At 51.9% G+C, this 22,500-nt stretch overlaps 1 protein-coding gene across 1 annotated transcript in view; it reads left to right on the forward strand.

Moving 5' to 3' along the window:
• The window catches only part of GRIN2A (glutamate ionotropic receptor NMDA type subunit 2A), a 291,832-nt gene that overhangs the window by 182,973 nt on the left and 86,359 nt on the right, over positions 1–22,500 (forward strand). Inside the window, exon 5 of the mRNA XM_056107403.1 lies at positions 8,350–8,464. Within this exon, the coding sequence (XP_055963378.1) occupies positions 8,350–8,464 (115 nt within the window). The remainder of the gene's footprint in view (positions 1–8,349; positions 8,465–22,500) is intronic.

Raw genomic sequence — 22,500 nt, forward strand, 5'->3', positions numbered from 1 at the left:
ATTCAGTGCCAGCTCGGTGCCGGGTGCTCCGTTTAGCACGAGAACTACAGCACGATGCAGGACAGGCAAGATCCCCTGTCCCCCTGCAGCACCCGGTCTGCTGGCGGTGGGGACAAGGGGGTAGAGGTCTGCATGCGGCAGACCCAGGTTCTGTCCTTGGCACCTCTCAGAATCCTCTGAGCTCACAAGGATGATTCTCAAGTTCAGAGCCAGGAGTAACCCTGAGCACTGCTGGGGGTGGCCCCAAAACAAACCAGAAATTTCCGGTGGCCCCTTAAGTCAGAAAGAAGCAGAGGGGACTAGTAATACATTCTGTTTCACACAGCTGATCTCAAAATGTTTCAACATGAAGTCAACATAAAATTGTTCATGACATCTTCGGACTCTGTTCCTTGCCCCCTCACCCTAGCTTGTCAGTGTCCTCCCATTGTTCATTGATTAGCTCAAGAGGGCCCAGTAACGTCTCCGTTGGAGACTTTGTTGTTACTGTGTTTGGCATCTCGAATACATCACGGGGAGCTTGCCAGGCTCTGCCGTGCGGGCGAGATACTCTCGGTAGCTTGCCGGGCTCTCCGAGAGGGGCGGAGGAATCAAACTCGGGTCGGCCATGTTGGCTGCGTGCAAGGCACAACCTGGGTTCGATTCCTCTGCTCCTCTCGGAGAGCCCGGCAAGCTACCGAGAGTATCCTGCCCACATGGCAGAGCTTGGCAAGCTCCCCGTGGCGTATTTGATATGCCAAAATCAGTAACAACAGGTCTCACAATGGAGACGTTACTGGTGCCACTCAAGCAAATTGATAAGCAACAGGAGGACAGTACTTGAATTCATTTGGGGGCGGGGGCGCACACATAGCAATTCTGAGGGGGTCACTCCTGGCTCTCCATGCAGAAGTGCTCAGGGGGACATATGGGATGATGAGGGTCAAACCCTGCTCAGCCGTGTGCAAGGCAAGTGCCCTCCCTTCTGTACCATTGCTCTGACTTCTTATTTCTGATTCTCAGTCATTGGCTACTCCTGGGGTGCCAGGTCTAATTGGATGAGAAACGTTTCTTTCATCCGATGCCGTTTCAGATACTTACGACTGCAGATACTAAATGTGTGTGTGTGTGTGTGTGTGTGTGTGTCACTGTCCTCCTGTTGTTCATCGATCTTCTCGAGCAGGCCCAGTAACGTCTCCATCATGAGACTTGTTGTTACTGTGTGTATGACAAATATTTACGTGTTTTTCGGTTCCACTGTGTATGTCACTGACAATAGAAAACCGATCTTTGGCACCTTAGCATCTGTGGATCGTAACGCACAGAAGCTGGCCCTTGACAAGCTATTAGATCCTCTTCCCATTTCTGTATCCTGTCAGCCTGCTTTCTCGTATTTATTGCCCCTGAGGGGAATATTGAAGATGTAATTCGAAGCTTAGCAGTAACCAGGATTTCTGATATTTTATCCGGTCGCAAAAGGTTTATAATCAATTTCCAAGAGATAAACAAAACAGCGATAACATTCCGTGTTTAATACAGATGCCCAGCAGGTGTTAATGGGACGAGGCGATCAAGTGTATAATGGTATTTTGCTCGGAGCAAGTTTAAATAGGAAGGAAGCCTGGGAAAAAAAAAATATGGATTGTCCTTCCTAGAAATTGGATGGGGGAATGGGAGGTAATGGGTCCTCGCTGCCTGCCAACTTCATAATGAAATGACTATTCAGCAAAAACTGCAGTTTGAGTTTCATATCATCCCCCACCCCCGCCCCTTCCCAAGGGATCAAAATCTCATAATAGGAAAAAAAAAAAAAAAGGAAAGAATGCAAAAGACAGAATTAGCATCAACGCCATGAACTCGCTGGTCCAGAATACCGAATCCAAAAGGAACACGGGGGAAGTGGGCACGTGGAGAATTCCCACAGAGCTCTGTCCGTCCACGGGGTCTGAGGAAGTGTGATTAGGCCAACATGATCTGCCCGCTGATTCCATCGGATTGTACTGCAGAGCGGAGGGAATGGGAGTGGGCAGCTGAAGAAGGAAACGGAAGGATGCCAGGGGTACCTGGGTATTCAGCACTTGGCGAGGGTTCCCTCATCCCAGCAGAGACAGGGACGTTGGCTTCACCACCATCAGCCCGGCAGTGACGCCACAGAGGCCGAGCGTCCGTGTCAGAACCAAATCTTTGCAGGTAACAAACTGGCTCTTTCCAAGCCTCTTGCCACCTGACTCCATTTCCCCGTTTCGCACACGTGTGGGGGCGTTGGGTGAGACCCCGTCTGCTGCGGCTCACCCCCCAGATGTTGGGGACTCCAAAGAAAGAAGGCAAGAAACTAGCTTGGCTGTGAATGGGAGGCCAGGAAGAGGGCGGTTCGAGAGCTCGTTTTTATGCCCACCCAGGGGAAAGGCCGCTGGAGGTCTTTGTCAGCTATTTTCCTGTCAGAATTCCATGAGGAGGGTTTGGACACAATGTTTTACGGTTCCGCACTTGTGCATCCCAAGTTTCCTCCATGTGGGCTGTCACTCCCCTTCCCCCCATGCCATGCTCCTGCAGATCCTTCTCCTCTCCCTTCCCCATCGGCACCTTCCTTTCTGCCCCTGACAGCAAACTGGCCACTCTCTGCCCACCCCCCAACCCCATGCTCCCTGCCAGCCCAGTTCCTTCATCCAGGGCTCTCCCTGCACCTTCTCTTCTACCATGCAGTTACTTGTGTTCCTCTGCCCACCCTGAAAGATGGCAATATGTTAGGTTATTTTTATATCACTTTTCTAAGCATGTCATGCTGCGGGACAAGACACATCATAGGTACTCAGACATGTCTCTCGGGGACAAAGAGAGATGGATGTGTTCACTGATGGGTGAATGGATAGTAGGAACATGGATTACTGAGCAGATGAGTGAGTGGGTGCATAAGTTTCAAAAAGAAAAGAGGGCAGGGGCCGGAGCGATAGTACAGTGAGGAGGGTGTTTGCCTTGCACGTGGCAAACCCTGGTTTGATCCCCAGAATCCCAGATGGTTCCCCCAGCACTGCCAGGAGTAATTCCTGAGTGCAGAGCCAGGAGTCACCCCTGTGCATCGCTGGGTGTGACCCAAAAAGCAAAAAAAAAAAAAAAAAAAAAAAAAAAAAAAAGAAAAGAAAAGAAAAGAAAAAGGATGGTGCTGTGGGCCCATGAGCAGGGGACTCGAACTTTCAGTGGCACAGAGATGCCTCCCCAGGCCAGACGATCGACAAGGGACCAGGGGGAATGGAAAAACAGAAGCTGGGCCCCAGACTGGTTGGTCGTCAGCTTATTTCTCTCTTCTCCCCAGCATAGTCTGATCTAATATGGATGCCCAGGAGTAAATATTATTTTGGAGTCAGTTAACTCCCATATTACAAATCATAGCATGAACTGTTTTTCCTGTGTCTATACAGAAAGGACATTGCTAAATAAACCATGCAAGTGACATAAAGGAAAGAGAAAAAGCAATATAGGATTATTAATGCTTGATGTGAGCTGGGTTGGCTGTGTGCAAGGCAAATGCCCTACCCGCTGGGCTATTGCTCCGAGAGCAAGACAGTAGGGCGTTTGCCTTGCACACAGCCAACATGGCCGACCTGAGCTCGATTCCTCCGCCCCTCTCGGAGAGCCCGGCAAGCTACTGAGAGTATCTCACCCGCATGGCAGAGCCTGGCAAGCTCCCCGTGACGTATTCGCTATGCCAGACACAGTAACAACAAAGTCTCCAATGGAGACGTTACTGGGCCCACTCGAGTCAATCGATGAACAACGGGAGGACAGTGACAGTGACAGATGTGGGCTGGAGCGATAGCACACTGGGTAGGGCATTTGCTTTGACTCAGCCAACCCAAGTTGCATTCCTCCGCCCCTCTTGGAGAGCCCGGCAAGCTGCCGAGAGTATCTCGCCCGCATGGCAGAGCCTGGCAAGCTACCCGTGACGTACTCGATATGCCAAACACAGTAACAAGTCTCATGATGGAGACGTTACTGGGCCCACTCAAGCAAATCGATGAACGACAGGAGGACAGTGCTACAGTGCTTAATGGAGTTGGGTGTGCCTCGGGGGCACTGTTGTGGGAGTGGCTCAATCAACCTTGAGCTCCCTAAGGGGAATCAAGGACAACTCAGTGTTATCCAACATGGGTGGATGGGCAGATGGAAGGATGAGTGGGTGGTGGGTGGATGGATGAATTAATGATGGATGGGTGGATGGATGGATGGGAGTGTAGGTAGATGGACAGACGGATGGATGGGTTGATGGGCAGATGGAAGGATGAATGGATGGTGGGTGGATGAATTAATGATGGATGATAAGGGGTGGGTAAAGGGATGAAAGGGTGGGTGGGTGGATGGATGGGTGGGTGGGTAGATGGGACGATGAAAGGATGAGTGGACGGTGGGTGCATGGGCTGATGGTATCTCTGGCCATGCTTGTCAACATACTCAGCCACCAAACGTTGACTCTGCCCCTTGGGAGTCTGCCCAGACAATAATAGGGTTAAAAAAAACCCACATGAATCAAAACTGAAAAGCCAACTTGAAAAACATCCATTAGTTCATTTCGATGCTGATGTTCTAGTTACTCCAAAGGCTGATTGCTAAGGGGGACATGACTGCTGTCCAGTTCTACGAGTGCCCACCCCATGAAGCTGTCATCTCAAGACTGTTGAAGGGGGTGCCCCTGAGCTGCCCTGTTCCAAAGGGTCTGCCTCCATCTCGCTCAGCAGAGCCAGGAAAGAGAGGGGACACAGGCTGCCCCAGCTGGCTCATGGGTCACACATGGTTTTCTGTCCTGATCTACGACCAAGTCGTTCTCCAGTGGTGAGAATCTGCATTTTCACCTCCGCTTCTGAGCACTTCACTTCTCTGCTGAGCACCTCCAAGGGAGCCCCCCGGGCTTCTGGACGAAACCTCACCTGATTGGTATCAGCAAACGGGTTCCCTGCAGAAGTGGGTTCCCCAGGAGGGCTCCCTCTGGACAAAGCCCACCGTATTGGTGTTCCCAAGCTCTCTCCTCCTCCCTGGCGGGGACCCTTCCTCTGTTCACCTTCACTACTCAGTGGGACCCCACTGCTCAGAACCCCTTCCGCCACCCCTCCTGCCAGATCCCCCCACCCACACGCTCCCTAAATCCTGTGGGTTGTCTGGCGGGGGAGGGGGGACTCACCCTCTGCACCCCTGCATTCTCTCGCACTCACTGCCCGTTGGGCACCACATGGACTTTGGGTGTGCCCGGCTCGTTGGTGTGTTTCTGCCATTGAATTTCAAGAATGAGGGGGAAAAGGGCACAGGCACCATGCTTATTACTTCTGCCTCTCTGGAACTGGCCATAAATTAGCCTGATACATAACCCAGACAGTGAACCGTTGGTGAAGCAATACATTATCTTGCTAGGAAAGGAACAGAGACCTCAAACGAAATAACCAGAATCGTGGTTACTCTCTGTTTCTTCTAGAATAGCTGTATTTTATTTTTCTCGTTAAAAAAAAAGCCAACGGTACCTTTGTTTAAAGATAAGAATTATTTGCAGAAAATCTGGGATAAAAAAACAGATGTCAAAGTGCTGTCATTGTCCCATGCCTAGTCAAGCCTGGTTTTATTTTATTTTTTTTTTTTTGCTCTCTTTTCTGCTTGTTTAACTTTAAACAAGAAGAATCTTTTCCGTGTCATTAACTTGTCTTCAAAACCATGATATTAAAGGGCCCAAATAGTGCATTGATACATACAACTCGTTTCTTGCCTTTTGAAGTTTTTCCCCCTTGTCCTTGGAGAACCCGCCCTCCCCACACACCCTGGGGAAGCCAGCCTGTCTCTTTTTGAACTTAAAAAAAAAAGAAATAGTCTCATCTTTTTCGTTATTTTTAAATTCTTTGGAAAAATTATGTAGTTAATTTATTGTATTTGGGGTCCACAGCTTGGCAGGGCCCCGGGGGCCATACGGGGTCTAAGAATTGACCCCAGACCAGTCACGTGCGAGGCAGGCACTCTCCCTGCTGTGCTGTGGCTCCGGCCCCTTCCGTTTTGGGGTCTTTTTCCCAAAACCTTCTCAGCTGCGTGTGATGCTAAAGGGACACCCGGGCGTTTACACCCGGGCATCTTCTGCATCTTCTCTCCTTTCCGCTGTCGGCCGAGCATCTCCCTGGGCATCTGTTCTCTCGGGTACCAACAGCCTTTGCCTCTTCCTCACGCCACATGGAGGGGGCGGCCGCGGAAGTTCTCTGCCCGTCTCTGGGGGTGGAACCTGCTGTCCACCCTGCTTGCGACCAGCCTGTCTGCAGACGAGGCGACTGGCACGAGGGTGGCGAGGGCAGCGGGGATAGCTGGCCAGAGGGGCGTCCTGCTGGTCATGCCCCTGGCACTGCCCCCTCTCTCTCTTTCCGTTTCCTCTGTGGCCCAGCCCGGCTGCCTCGCTGTCCACTGTCCCTTACTGTCCTCTCTGGCGCCTCCTTCTCCCAAGCGTCACCAGCTCTGGTTCCCTCCTTCCTTGCCCTCCTTCCCTCCCCAGCCTTCTCGTCTGGCATCTTTCCTTGGGGTTGCTTTTGGACCAGGCCCTGTGGTGTTCGTGCCTTGCTCCCAGCTCTGCACTCGGGGGTCGCTCCTAGTGGAGCTGGGGGGACCAGGTGGCGCGCCAGGGATCGAACCCGAGTCAGCCGCATGCAGGACAAATGTTTGTCCCACTGTGCTCTGACTCTGGCCCTAGTGTCCTCTTTCTTGGGCAAGAAAAATGGTGGGTGGGAAGCTTCCGTGGCTTCGTGTGGTTGAGAGCAGAGTCCCGCTCCCGGCGTGGCCGTGGTTGGATCTCCGTGCGGCTGACTCGGCTGGGTTCTTGGCACCTTGAGGTCCTTCTGGGCTTTGCCAGATCCAGCCTTGCCTGTGGGTGGCCAGGGCGGCCCCACCCTCAACCCCTTGCATGGTACGACTGCTTTAGTTAGCTGTGAATTACTGGTGCGACCCCACATCTCTGAACACCACATGGAGGCCCATTCCCTGACACGCCCCCCTCAAAAAAAAATCCCTAGCACGGTCTGAACAGTTTGGGGGCTCCCCTTATTTGCCTCTTCACTCACACCCCATCTCACAGCCCCCACCCGCACCTGCCCTGACCTCACTGGTTTGTATTCAACCCTCCATGGATTCTGTCACAGGGCCTTTGCACATGCCAGCTTGACCCAAGATCACTCAGCTTAACCTGCATCCTAGGCCAAGTGGGTGGGTGTTCACACGGCATCTTCCCTTCCCTCCGGTAGCTCTCATCTTAGGTCAGTGATGGGCTGGCGAGTGCCTTCCCTCCGTCCTAGTCAGGAGCTTTCTGTGGGCAGAGATCGACTTTTTCTTTCTTAATGAACTCTCCAGCTGATAGTTGCTATTAGCCCAGGGGAGGTGGGCGGGTGGGAGTCGCTGGAATGGCATTTCTTCCACATGGTGCCTTGGGGCTTCTGGGGAGAGCAGGTTTTCCGAGGGAGGCTTCTGAGGAGAGAGCAGGAGGCTTCCATGTTCTTTTGCATGAACAGGGTTTGAGGGCGGGAGAGATGGTGCACGGCTCTCGGTGCCTGCCTTGCCCATGGCCCTTGCTGCTTTCAGCCTGTGACGCTTCTGTCCCACGAGCTCCACCAAGAGTGATCCCCGAGCACAGAGCCAGGAGTCAGCCCTGAGCACAGAGCCAGGAGTCAGCCCTGAGCACAGAGCCTGGAGCGAGCCCTGAGCACAGAGCCAGGAGTCAGCCCTGAGCACAGAACTGGGAGTGAGCCTTCAGCACAGAGCTGTGAGTCAGCCCTGAGCACAGAGCCAGGAGCGAGCCCTGAGCACAGAGCCAGGAGTCAGCCCTGAGCACAGAACTGGGAGTGAGCCTTCAGCACAGAGCTGCGAGTCAGCCCTGAGCACAGAGCCAGGAGCGAGCCCTGAGCACAGAGCTAGGAGTCAGCCCTGAGCACAGAGCCAGGAGCAATCCCTGAGCACAGAGCTAGGAGTCAGCCCTGAGCACAGAGCCAGGAGAGATCCCTGAGCACAGAGCAAAGAGTCAGCCCTGAGCACAGAGCCAGGAGCGAGCCCTGAGCACAGAGCCAGGAGTCAACTCTGAACACAGAGCCAGGAGTCAGCCCTGAGCACTGCTGGGTGGGGCCCCCAGAGCAAAAAGGAAGGAAGATGATGTGAACCAAGGGCTGTGGGGCGAGCAGGGCGGGTTGGGGGGTCCATCGAACGTGCTAGTTGTGTGGGTCAGGGCAGCCCCACCAGGACGGGGTCCTGAGAGCGTGGGCGGCCACTCCGCTCTGCCCTGCACTGAGGCCGCCTGAGGGGCCTCGGACCCTCGTCCGTCCGTGTGGCCACGTGCCGGGCCCCGCTCACCCGTGTGCGTCTCTGCCTCTCTAGGTTCATGGTGGACGTGACGTGGAACGGCAAAGACCTGTCCTTCACCGAGGACGGCTACCAGGTGCACCCCCGACTGGTGGTCATCGTGCTGAACAAGGACCGGGAGTGGGAGAAGGTGAGCGGGGCGCAGGGCGGGGGTGGAGAGCCGGTCGACTCAGGGGCCCCCAGGACCCCCAGGACCCCCAGCTGTTCTTGGTGCGCCGCCCACCCCCCACCTCCGGGGACCTTCTCCCAGAACGCATCTTGCGCCTTCAGGGATGCTTGTGGCTCGGCCGGTGGCCACCACGGGCACATGGTGGGGCGGGTGCTGGGTCCCAGCAGGGAGGGGACCCTGGAGGGTCTGGGTCCCGGAAAGGCTTTGAGCTTTGGTCCTGGGCTTGCGGCCACGGAGGCCTATCAGAGCCCGGGACGTGCGTCCCTGACCACTGCGTCACTGCCTCTAGCCCAGCCCCGGGGACACGCAACCACCAGCCAGGCACCCCCAGCGCCGGCAACCAGCTTCGTCTTCTGCCTCTGTGTACCTCCATCCCCCACTCAGGTCTTTCTCCTCTGCAGATCGGGTGGGGAGGGGGCTGTGCCAAGCAGGAAATGCTGCAGAACCTATCCTCTCATGCGCCCCCCTCACCCTGAGCCATGGCGTGGGGGTGGGGGGTGGGGGAACCTCATGGGGACTCAGAGCCCCGCCCCCGCCCCCCTGCCCATGGCACAGCATCCTGCATCCCTCTCAGCTCTGCCCCTCCTCCCCACCAGAGTTTTTCCCAGGGGCCAAGTGGGGAGGACACTTGCCTGGCGTGTGGCCGGGCTGGGTTTGAGTCCCCCTCTCCCCGATGGACTCCAGAGCCCCGCCAGGAGTGAGCTCTGAGCCCACAGACTGTAGCCCAAGAAAAAATATTTTTTCCCTGATTTATTTTTTATTATTGTTATTTTGCTTTGGGGGGTCACACCCAGCAATGCACAGAGGTTATTTCCTGGCTCATGCACTCAGGAATTACTCATGGTGGTGCTGGGGCGGCCAAGACCCAGAGACTATAAAACCCAGATCCCGGAAACGCGCGGCCGCATTTGTGGCCGCGTGACATCTTATTATCTCATTCTTACTTTGGACAAACTGGCCGGCTACCGAATGTGACCTGCCCACACGGCAGAGTCTGGCAAACTCCCCATGGCGTACCCAATATGCCAAATACCAGTAACAATGAAGGGTCTCATTCTCCTAACCCTGAAAGAGCCTTGAATATGGCACTTTTAAAATATCTCGGGGCTAGGCTGAAGGAGACGTTACTGGGGCCTGCTCGAGGCCTGCTCGAGGTGCTAGGGGGTCCATAAGGGATGCTGGGGATTGAACCCAGGTCAGACACGGGCAAGGCATACGCCCTCCTTGCTGTGCTATTGTCCCGCCCCCCTCCCATTTATTCTTTATTTTATACCAGTTACTACATTCTTCCCCTCCACCTCCTCCTTTTTTTTTTTAAAAAAAGAAGCCACTTATATTCTGTATACTTACATTTTGACCTTTGTAAAAACATAATGATAATCAATGCTCTTGCTTGAAATTCAATATTTTTTTATTGTTGCAGTTAAACTGCAGCATGTGGTTTACAATAGTGTTAAAGTTTATGCTTTTGATGAAAAGCTACTGCACGTCACCACCACCAGGGCCCACGACCTTTCACCAAGGTCCTTATGTCTCCTCTCATCCACCTGTGTAGGCCCTTGTGGGACCCCCGCCCCTGCCCCCTTTGGTGGAAGAGTTCTGTAATCCAGAACAAAGATTTAAAAGGCAGGAAAATCGGGGGTATGGTGCCACCAGCAGGTCATTCTGTACCTGTGAGGCGAGTGCATCAGCAGCCTCATGGCACCGTCAGACTTCCAGATACCCCCAAATTGCTGCTGTGCCTTTGGCCAGACCCCAAAAACTTGGGGCCAAGTTTACCAAGAAAGTAAACGGCCAAAAGTTAGGTATGTGGGAGACACACCCACAAACCACCTCCGGCTCAGCTATATAATTGGAGGCAAGGCCTCTCTGGTTCCTGATTGAACTGCTTAATGGCCATGATCCCAGAGACTCAGAAACAAATCTCGGAACCCAGCGGCTTTAGGTAGAAATGTGTCCGGTCCCTGCAGTAGGTTACCGGTGCTGGGCCAACCCAGGTGGGAATAGGTTTCGTGCCTTGGCCTGTTCCCTCTGGCGGCCTGGTGGCCACTATCCTTCAGAGGCCACTGCACAGTCAGATTTGGGCCCGCAGTGACAAAACTTGTTGGGCCTCAAGGGAATGGGGGGGGGAGCCGGGCTTGTCCTCCCCACCCCAATGAGACCCCAAGTCATCGCCCACGAACGGCCTCTCTGGCTCCTGATCAAGCTGCTTAATGGCCACGATCCCAGAGACTCAGAAACAAATTTCAAAAACCAGTGGCTTTTGGCAGAAATCCCTCCAGATTTAAGTGTTAAAATTTCAGAATTTCAAAATCCCACAGCCACTACTGCAGCCACGCGACATCATATGTTATTCATAACCAGCAATAGAAAACAAATTGTCTACTGTTGCCTTTTCAGCAGATCTGAGTGTTGGGGTAAAATCCCAAATAATAATGGTGGGTCTGGTGTCGAAATATTGAATGTGATCAAAGTAGAGAGAGAGAGAGTAATGTGGAGATCATCTGCCCCACAGGCAGGGGGAGGGTGTGGGATGGGGGTATACTGGGGTTTTGGGGGGTGGAGAACGGGCACTGGTGAAGGTACGGGTGTTTCATTGTGTGACCGAGACTTAGACACAAAAGCTTTGTAACTGCTCTCACGGTGATTCAATAAATAAAATTATAAAAAATAAAAAAATAAAAAGCAGGAAAATATCCTGTATTACGTGGCTTCGCCACGCTTTGGAGCACACACCTTAAAAGAAATACCAGTCTACACAAATTTCCCCCAATGCCTCAGTAATAGTAAGCTAACAATGTATTTTAAAAGGATAATGCATCATCGATAAGGGAGTTTATCCTAGAAATGCCTGGTGAGTTAGCATTCACGAAGTAAGCCAGTATAATTTATCATGCAAACAGTAATGGAAAAGGTGGTCTCAGAGGAAGTCTTCATCAAGTCCAATATCTTTTCATATAAAAGAAGGGAGATTTCTCAGTCTGCCAACAGTTATCCGTGAAAACCCTGTAACTAATCTTATTTAAGTGAGAAAATGAAAGTGGACCCTTGCATGTAAATTGGTTCATATGACAAAGGAAAATCTTTGTAAGGAATGGTATTAGATGATGAGATATCCAGATAGAATGAACATAAATCATGAACCCTACCTCATAACATATTCAACAAATAGCTGTCATTAAATTACAAATTCGGGGGCTGAGGATAGGACTGAGTGGTAAAACGCATTCCTTGCATGCCAAAGACTTGGATTTGATCCCTGGTACCACCAAAAAAAAAAAAAAAGAAAAAGAAGAAGAAGAAGAAGAAGCAAGAATGAACAAATTGCTCTAAAGTTGCGAGTTTAATCATGAAAGCAAAAACTAGCAAGTTTCTAGAAGAGATCCTACAAGGATAGCTTTGCTGTTGAAAAATTGGAATGCAACTCTTTTAAAATTCTGACTGTGGGAGCTGGGGCGACAGCACAGCGGGGAGGGCGTTTGCCTTGCACGTGGCCAACCTGGGTTCGATTCCCAGCATCCCATATGGTTCCCTTGAGCAGCTCACCTCCAGCAGTAATTCCTGAGTGCAGAGCTAGGAGTGACCCCTGTGCATTTCCAGATGTGACCTCAAAAAAAAAAATTCTAATTTTACTCAGAAGTACAGTAAAAATAATCAACTGTTACTCCATCAAAATTTAAAACTGACCATGTACAGACACTGGTAGGAAACGAAGCGAAGTCAGGCCACAAATGGGGTGAGTATCAGATATCAGCCGTCTACAAGACACACACAAGGCTCTCATTCAGAATCTATAAAAGCACTACAGCAAATCAATAAGAAAGAGAGAACACAAATGGGGAAAATTGCCTCACACGCTTCACAGAGATATGACTCGATTTTCTATCAAGTAAATGAACATCTGTTTCCTATCATTGGCCACTGGGGACACATGAATGAAAATCTTAGCGAGGGAACCACAGACACCCCCAGAAAGACTAAAATTCAAGAGGCTGGTGATCCCAGTGCTGGTGGGAACATTTGTGCTCCTTGTGTCTTGCTGGCAGTGATGTGAACTGACCGTCAGCGTGGAGAACTGGTTGACACTTTTGCATAAAATTCAGCACGGACAAATCTTTTGATCCAGCAGTTTCACTTTATTTTGCCCCATTTATGGCCTGACTCCACTTCATTTTCTACCAGTTTTAAATGTTGATGGAGTGGCCGCAGATTATTATTTTTTTTTCTGTACTTCCCAGTGATAACTGGCCATGTTATCCCCAGTTGTCAATAGCAAAAAAAAAAAAAAAAGCAATTGTGCTGGTTCCAATTCCAATTTTTCTCGGTTGCAAAGAAAAGTAAGCAGATACATTCATCCCCAACGTGATTATTTGTACAAGGATGTTCTTGGCGATTTTATTCGCAGCAGCCAAACATCCAAAAGCGTGCGAATGTCCTTCAAGAAGGAAGTAAATAAATGATGAGCTATTCATAAGCTGGAATACCACTTATTAATAAGGAATGAACTAGTAATACCGACGGAAGTGCAGTGAACTGCGACGATGTGACGGGTGGGGGAGGGGACGGGGTGGAGAGGGGGCAGAAAGCTCAGAGTGTAAGAGTCTCTGGATGCACGTAGAGCCCAGGCAGCCTTGTCCGTGGCCTTAGATCCCAGAACGCAGCTTGTCGTGAAGGAGGGAAGTAACTGGCCAGGGCGTCCAGGGAGCTTTTAAGAGCCGGCGCCTTGTCCTCAGTTAAAATGCCTCTGGCTGTCACTCCAAGTCTGTTTCATTTTACTGCGTGTAAGTTTCACTTAATCACTTAACTTCCCGTTAGTCGTCGATTTCCTCCAGCGGGCGCCAGTAACGTCTCTATTTGTCCCTGTCGCGTGCTAGTGTAGCCCAATGGCATCTGTTCGCTCTGGGAACATGGAGGGCCTCAAACCGATCGTTCATGACCTTGACAAAGAAGTCTGACCATCTGGTAGGTGGGCGGCCACGCGGTCTTTTGACATCCCGTGGAATCCAGTCGGTAACAGCTCTAGTCCAGCGGTCGTCTTTAAATCTCATTACGTGACCAGCCCATCTGATTTTCGACACCTTGGCAAACGAGACAGCGTCCCTGATTCTTGATCGTCGACGGACGTCGGAACTCCGGATTTTTTCTCTCATTTGAGTGAAACGTGATATTCCAAGCATAGCTCTTTCTATTCTTCTTTGGGAGACCTGAATAGCGTTCTCATCCTGTTTGCGTAGGGCCCAGGTCTCTGAGGCATATGTTAATGCAGGAAGAACAGTGGAATCAAAGAGATGTGCCCGGAGGTTCTTCGTCCTCTTAGCTATTTCTTCGATGTTCTTGAAGGCGTTCCAAGCCGCTCTCTTCCTCCTGCGCAGCTCGGGTGCCAGGTCATTTGTCATGTTGACCTCTCGACCTAGGTACACATAGCTGTTGCATTCAGAGATGGTCGTTCCATTGAGAGCGAATGGGGCGTCAGGAACAAGGCTGTTTCTCATAAACATTGTCTTCGTAAGATTCAGCTGTAGTCCTACCTTTCCACACTCATGGTCAAAGTCGGCCAGCATTTGTGCCGCTTGGCTGATGTTTGGTGTTTGGCGTGTAAGTTTATCTTCATTTTTTTTTTTTGCTTTCTGGGTCACACCCGGTGATGCACGGGGTTCCTCCTGGCTCTGCACTCATAAGTTACTCCTGGCAGTGCTCAGGGGACCCTATGAGATGCTGGGAATTTAACCCGAGACAGCCGCGTGCAAGGCAAATGCCTTCCCTGCGGTGCTGTCACCCCAGCCCCTATCTTCATTTTTAAAAACTTCAAAAGTGTCTTGAAATTGGATCCCGGCACAATGAACTCCCGAAGTCCCCGAGTTGGCCAAGCTTTCCAGAGTTAAACTCGCAGGCAGGAGGACGCTAGTGGCAAAGCGAGCGTCTTGCTCCTTGAACGTCTGCTCCAAAATTTCCCCCACCGCTGCTTCATCCAAGCGCTAACTGACAGCGCTGTTGATTCATCCGGTTGGGTTCAGTGATTCGTCCACTCGGCACGGTTTGGGTTGACTTATCTTTCCTTTTACAAGTACAGCCAAGATACGGCTCTCCGTTTGGTGCCCTTGAATTGCGGGAGAGGGTGTGTGTCGCCCATCTCTGAGGTCCTGGCTCCCAGGCCAGCAAACCATGAAAACAGCTCGAGAGGCAGAGAGCTTGGGTCCTTGCCTCCAGGTGCTGAGCTTGGCAGAGGGGGTCTGTGTTTTAGCCCTTTAGCGGCTGCCTGACCCGAGCAGTGTATCTCCAAGAGTGATGTCATTCTTGCCTGGCTGTCGCCCACCCCGCCCAGGGGTCCCACTCTGGCCTGTCGCCTTTTCCTGACTCACTCCCCAGGGAGCCTGTGGCCAGGCTGGGTCCCTGACTGCAGGAGATGTCCGAAGTGCCCTCTCGGGCTTTGTTTCCAAACATCGCCCCGCCAGACGCCCTTCTGGTACTCTCCGTGTCCTTCCTTCCAACTCATGTCGAAATAGAGCAATTTCGCACAAAGGCAGCCTGGGGAATTGCTGCTGAGCGTAGCTGAGTGTGGACAAAGGGGGCCCGGAGCCTCCTGTTCTCTGGGCACTCAGGGGACCTGCAGCCGCCCACAGCAGCCCTTGTGCTTCTATCGGAAGAAAGGGAATCGGTGAGCAGGTAAAAGCGGCCGTGTTATCCCCAAAGCCGTGGCTGCGCCTCCCGCCGCGCGCCTGGACAGCGGGGCAGCCCCGGGCTGCGGTCCCGACACTGTCTGTCCAGCGCTGGCGTCACCGCTGGAGCCAGGGGGCCTCGGAGGGGCATTCATTTTGTGCTGGGCCTCTGTGCAGGGGGTGGTGGGTTGGGGGGACACTGCTGGCCCCGGTGCTGTGCCTGGTGCCTGGCAAATCAGGACTTGCGTGGACTCTGTCTCTTCCAACACACCCACCCACTGACACACATGCGCGCACACGCGCAGACACACACACTCTCAGACACATACACTCTCACACTCTCAGTCAGACACACACCTATATGCACACCATCAGGTACTCACACACTCATAAACACATACCCATTCACACACAAACACACATTCAGACACTCAAACATACACACACACACATTCACACACACACTTGCACACACACACACACTCATTCGGACACATTCACAGATGTACATTCAGACACACTCAAGCACACAGTCAGACACACACATTCAGACACACAGACACACATCCGCACACACACTCGCACACCTTCAGACACAGAGACGCAACATTCGCACACGTACTAGCACGCACACATACGCTCACGAACCCTGGAGCTCTGCCTTGGAGCCTGGGAGTGTGGCAGGGCCCCGAGTACGATGCCCGAGTACGATGCCTGAGTATGATGCCCAAGTACCATGCCCAGGGTGCCATGCGGCTGGCAACCCTCAGGGATCCCTGCTGCTGGGTACAGGGGACTGTAGGTGGTGCTGGGGGTCAAACCCGGGTCAGCTGCATGGAAGGCAAGTGCCGTCCCTGCCATGCTCTTGCTCTGGGGGGTCCTATACAAAGATTATTTAAAGACATTTTGAAAGTCTAACTTTGGTTCGTCAATGTGGGAGGGGGACTATGACTATGACTGTGACGTAGCCCAGCTCCCCGGAGAGAAGTCCCTGGCCGGGAAACAGAGGAAGACCCCCGGCGACTCTCCCTGCTCCAGCGGCCTCAGCACCACGTGCTGCCCCCTCTTCTCCTCAGCCCGGTCCTGAGTTCCTCTGGTGGCCAGGAGTTCCAGCCACCTGCCCGCAGGGTCGGTGCCTAGCCCCGCCTCCTGTCCTCCCGTTTGGCCAGCAGAGCTGTGCCCTCATCTTGCCCATGGCCAGTGTCTGGCTTTTCCTCCCCCAAATCCATCCCCACCCCGAAAACTCATTCAGCTTCTCCCCCCACCCCCCCAGGTCTCCTGATGTGCTGAGGGTCCTGGCCTTTGGCCATCCTCCCTCTGGGCCAGCTACAGTGGCTCGGCTTCTCACACCCTTTTTTGGAACCTTCCGCACCGGGAGGGGGAGAGAGAGAGAGGAGAGAAAGATGGAGAGAGAGAGAGAGAGAGAGGAGACAGAGGAGAGAGAGATGGAGAGAGAGAGAGAGAGAGAGAGAGAGAGAGAGAGAGAGAGAGAGAGAGAGAGGGAAGCCTGCATTGGGGTTGTTCAGTGATTACTTATCGTCACTCGAACCGAACTCCAGCAGGAAACAGGTCATTGTTTGCAGGCGTTTCTGCTTGGGTACAGGAAGGGCCTCTGTGCCCATCGAGAGTGGTGGTGGATTCAGCCACTTCCCACGCCAGGAGTGACTGTCGCACCTGACCTCCGTGACATCACTCTGCCGTTGCAACAGCTTCTTTGGGCTAGGTGCGTGTTCGCCTCTGACTTGGACACTTGGACTCGCGCAGGCGACTCTCTGACTCCCGTGCCCCGAGCTGGCATGGGATGGGAGCACCAGACCCTCCGGACCCCAGAGACGGGTCCCCAGGCACCCCCTCCTATCACATGCTGGGCAGTGGGGAAAGGCCGTCGTGGAAGAGAGACCATGGGGTGCTCCTTCTCCTCTTAGAGCGGTAATTTGTTTCTCACTGGATTCCACATGTTCTGCCCAAACCCAGCCCATCAGAACTCCGGCTCTGTATCCTCAGTTGGGCCTTCTGGGTCTCTCTCCGTCACATGTCCCCGCCCGGGGCCTTAAGGAGGGGGCTCCTGGTTTGTACTGGGGGCACAGTGGGGTAGATGCAGTTCCAGCATTCTTAGGAAGTTCCTCCCCCTCATGCCTCATGGTCGAGAACCCTAGCTCCCTCCTTCCAAACTCTCACTTCTGGGGCCAGAGATACAGCACAGCGGGGAGGGCGTTTACCTTGCATGCAGCCGACCCTGGTTCGATCCCCAGCATCCCATATTGGTCCCCTGAGCACCGCCAAGAATCATTCCTGAGTGCAGAGTCAGGAGGAACTCCTGAGCGTCGCCAAGTGTGACTTAAAGAGACCAAACAAACAAACCCAAACTCTCACATTTTATCTACACCGCCCCCGCCGTGGTTCTCCCCACGGCACTTAACCCAGAGAACCCTAAAGAACCTCAAGACCTCGTTGGCATGTGCAGGAGATTTTCAGCACATGATTATTTTGTGTCAGTGTACGGGTGTGACATCAATATTCTGCACCCAAGGGAGAAAAAAAAAAAGGTAGTTTATCCTGCCAAAGGATTGATGTATTTGTACAAACATTGCACTTGGCTCTGGCATACATATCTCCACAGATGATAATTGAGAGGACGCCAGTACGTGACAATCAGATCGATTGTGTGCCTTGCTAAATTGCGGAACTGCATTGTTTACACACTCCACTCGCGGACAGAAATACTTCAGGCCTCCACTGCGTGTTCGCACTGCTTAGAGAGCCAGGCCCTGCTCAGAGCCAGGACTCGAAGCCTGCCGAGTGCTTCCTGGCTCTCTACCTTTCGTCTCTGGTGCCCGCTAGCCCAGACTCAATAAACATCCCTGGGGATGTGCGGGCAGCCTGCTGGCATGAAAACCCCCCCACAAATGAGAGTCATCATTTTTTCCCCCTTTTTGGGTCACACCCGGCGATGCTCAGGGGTTCCTCCTGGCTCTGCACTCAGGAATCACTCCAGGCGGTGCTCGGGGACCCTACGGGATGCCAGAAATCGAACCCGGGTTGGCCATGTGCAAGGCAAACGCCCTTCCCACTATGCTAGTGCTCCAGCCCCTAGAGTCATCTTTGAGTGAGGTTGTCCCACTAATGTGAGCTTCCGGCCCGAGGGCAGGGCCGCTTGGGAGAGGCGCGAAGGTGTTGGTTCTGGCCCCAATGCGTGCAGCAGTGGCTTCTGATTCCGCTTGTTCCTAACCTCCCCTTGCCCACAAATGACGTGGGACTACCGAGATAGATTTCCTCTCTGTCACCTGTCATCTGGGGCATCTGGGAGCCTCGGTCTTTGTACCTCTCTCTTCCTTTCTGAATCACAACAGTCAATCACAACCATCCTGTTATACGTCGATTGCCTCGAGAACGTAACGTCTCCTTCGTCCTAGCCCTGAGATTTTTTTTTAAAAAGTGCCATATTCAAGGCTCTTTCAGAGTTAGGAGAATGAGACCCTTCATTGTTACTGGTATTTGGCATATTGGGAAGTTTGCCAGACTCTGCCGTGTGGGCAGGTCACATTCGGTAGCCTGCCAGGTTGTCCAAAGTAGGAATGAGATGATAAGATGTCGCCCGGCCGCGAATGCCTTTGTTCTTCTACCGGTACCTTCATGTGTGCGGAGAGTGGTCTCATCATGGTGGTGGCTGGTTCTGGAGGTCTTCGGCTGCTGGAGCCCTGGTCGGGGCGGGGGGGGAAAATTCAACCCGTTCCCCTCCAAGGGGCCCCAGCGAGGACAGCCAGGCGCGGGGGCAGGAGACTCTGAAAAGACCGATTCATAGGGATGTTTCAGAGAAATGGTGGGTGGGGGGAAGGGGCAGGAAACCTCAGGGACTTGGGGGCTCAGTGTGCCTTCCAGAGGAATCCCCTCCAGTGAAATGTCCAGGGATGTGGTGCTGTTGTGGCCAGCTGGAATGTCTAGAGGAAGTACTGAGTTTTCAGAGAACCTGGTTCAGCAAAATCTCCCTCTCCTCCGTCAATAGAGAGTAGCTGAATTTTGAATGGTTAGTCCTGATTTATTCACATGTTTATTTCTTCAAAACCAAACACCCAGAGCACCCACTGAGGACTTTGGGGATGGAGGGACCAAGTGCCACAGGATGCGGGTGACTGACTGCTGGGCGCTAAGTTTCATCCCGAGCCAACAAGGGCCTCTCCAGCCTCTGGGGATGCTATGACAGGGTTTGGAAGTGCGGGCTGACCCTTGATTTTACCTGGTGATACCCTGAGCTGAGAACCTAGCTCTGCTCCCCCTGATTTTAGAACTGCTACGCCTTAAGGTCACAAAGACGAGTGTGGAGTGTGGTTTTTGGGGTTTTGTTGTTGCTGTTTTATTGAATCACCTTGAGATACAGTTACAAGCTTTCATGTTTGAGTTACAGCCATACAATGTTCAAACACCCATCCCTCCTCCAGTGCACTTTCGAGTGTGCTTTTGAGTAGCGAAGTTGAAGATAATTTGTATCACGGGGCCGGAGCAATAGATACGTAGATTAAGTACTTGCCTTGCATGCTGCTGACCCAGGTTCGATCCTTGGCACCCCACACAAGCCCTGTGTCCTTGAGCGCAGAGCCAGGAGTAAGCCCTGGGCACGACGGGGTGAGGTCCAAAATAAACAAACAAAAAGAGTGTTACGCAACAACAGAACATGAACACAGATTGAAGGTGAATAAGAGGGAGGGTTGACTGAGAGATGGAGACAGAAGACATCACACAGCTATGTTTGGGAGCACCTCCAAAGGCCCTGAACCGAGAGATCAGCCCAAGAAAGTAACAGCCCAAAGTAACACCGGGGTTGAGGGTTTCCAGTGTTCCTGGCAGGTGCAAAGTATCCAGAGAGCTTGGTTCCATGTGCTCCTGTGAGCTCTTGCACAGATGCAGCGGACGGGAGGGCACAGAGAGATTCTGCAGCTTGCTCAGGGGCACAGCAGTGGTGAGTGGCAAAGCCCAGGAACACGTCTCTTGCCCTGATAGGCACAGAACGCGCTGCTGCTGTAAAAATAAACCGGTGATTGGCAGGGATGGCTGGGAACATTTCTAAGGGGCTATTTAAGTGGCTCGGGTTAAAGGGGATGTAGGTGTGAGTGAGAACAGAGAGTGAGATCTGAGAGAAATTTCAGAAACGGAATTGAAAGCTCACGGCGTTAACAGGATCATTTGCCGAGAGATTCGTGACAGAGAAATCAGTCCGATTGGTGGTTTTTCTTTTTCTTCTTTTCTTTGCTTTCCTTTTTTTAAAAAAAAAATTTTTTTACTTTTAAGGCATGGGTCTGTGCTTAGATATTTCTAGAAGAGTATTTCCGGAAGGAATTTGTCATTGCCTGTCATTGTTCATACCTCCCTCACACCATCTTACCCCTCCCCACTGTCTCTAACTCTTTCTCTCTCTCTCCCCCTTTCTTTGCCTAAATTCGGCCTGATGTCAAGTGCCCTTTTTGTAAGTTGGGTTTGCAACATCTCCCACCTCAGCAGAGCCTCTGTAAGATTTAATTTGTTCCCTTATATAATGATCACCGTGTCTCTCGAATGATGTGAGCCAGGGAGGGAAAGTTAAGCCATTACAAAAGATTTAAAATTATCCTGTAACTTCCCTCGAGTCATGCCTGGTAACTATTTTAAATACCACAAGTACAATATGTTAGGTCACGGTGGGAAAAACGGAGTCGGGCTCTAGCAAATTAACACGTCAAACTGAAATAAACGATGCTGTCTTCTCGGGCACCCATAAGAGTGTGTGTGTGTGTGTGTGTGTGTGTGTGTGTGTGTGTGTGTACTGGTAGTTGGAAAAATTTCTTTTCAGTTCTAGCATTCAGTTCGACTTCAGAAAGAGCAGCAGTTGATCCAGTGCTCTCCCATAATCAGGCTGTGTTTATGCTAAAGATCTTCAAGATCTTCAAGCGTTTTAAAGTTTATGGGGGGAGGGGGGGAAGGCATTCCTCTAGGGACAAGCTTGGAAGGCCGTGTTGAGTGTTAATGATGCAGGTGCTAGTGGGTACGGTGGAGGCAGAGACGGTGATGGCGGTGGTCAGAGTCTCTGCTGGTGAGGATGGGGGCGGGGGGCGGGGGTGACGGAGTAGCAGTAGAGGCTGTGGAAGTAGTGACGAGAGAGTGGATGGTGTTGATGATGCTGACGGTGGTGGACCGAGGGGATGATGCTGACGCTGGAGGTTCTGGTGGTATTAGTGGTACCAGAGAGTGAGGAGGATGGGAGCGAGGTGACACTGATCATGTTTGTGATAATGCTGGAGTGAGTGATACTGATGGGAATAATGTTGATGGTGGTGGTTAAAAAGGTTCATCATAGTGTGGATGATATTGGTGATGATTTTATTTATTTATTTATTTATTTTTTGTTGAGATGGGTTTTTTTTTTAAATTTATTTATTGAATCACTGTGGGAAAAATTACAAAGCTTTCAGGTTTAGGTCTCGGTCACACAAATATCAAACACATTTCCCTTTACCAATACTTATTTTTCACCACGAAGAACCCCAATAAACCCTCACTCCCCCACCCCTACCAATGCCTGTGAGGTAGATGAGATCTAGCTAACACTCTATCTACTTTGACTAGATTCATTGTTTCGATAATAGATGCACCATTATTATTTAGAGTTTACACCCCCAAATCAGACACGCTGAAAAAGCATTGTGAAATGATTTGCTTTCTACAGCTGGGATCAAGAATTAAATGATGTCGTGCGGCCGCAATAGCAGCCGCATGGTTTTGGATTTCTGCTATTTTACTTATTAACCCTGGAAGTATTTCTGCTGAGAGTCAGATAATTAAGAGATTGGTTTCTGGGCTATGGAGCTATGGCCGTGCCGGAGAGCCGCTCGTGGGGGGCAACTGGTGACCTCGGTAGGGCGTGAAGGACGAGCCAGGAACGCCTCCCTTCCCATGAGGTTTTAGTCGCCCCAGGTGATGATTTTTTAAAAATTTATCTTAGCACAGCGGTAGGGCGTTCGCCTTACAAGTGGCCAACATGGCCAACCCGAGTTCGATTCCTCCACCCCTCTCGGAGAGCCCGGCAAGCTACCGAGAGTATTCAATATGCCAAACACAGTAACAGTATCTTTATCGAGTCACCGTGAGATACACATGTACAAGGTTGTCCATGATTAGGTTCCAGTCATAGACGATCCAACACCCGTCCCTTCACCAGTGTTCATTTCCCAGCACCAGTGTCCCCAGGTTTCCTCCTGCTACCCCTACCAAAGTCTTCCTTGGTGGCAGGCAATTTTCTTCTTTATTTCTCTCTCTCTCTCTCTCTCTCTCTCTCTCTCTCTCATTTTCAAAGAATCTACAGTTTGAAGGGAA

This window comes from Sorex fumeus, unplaced genomic scaffold (genome assembly GCF_029834395.1).
Source record: "Sorex fumeus unplaced genomic scaffold, SorFum_2.1 ptg000165l, whole genome shotgun sequence".
In the NCBI taxonomy this organism is placed as follows: domain Eukaryota; kingdom Metazoa; phylum Chordata; class Mammalia; order Eulipotyphla; family Soricidae; genus Sorex; species Sorex fumeus.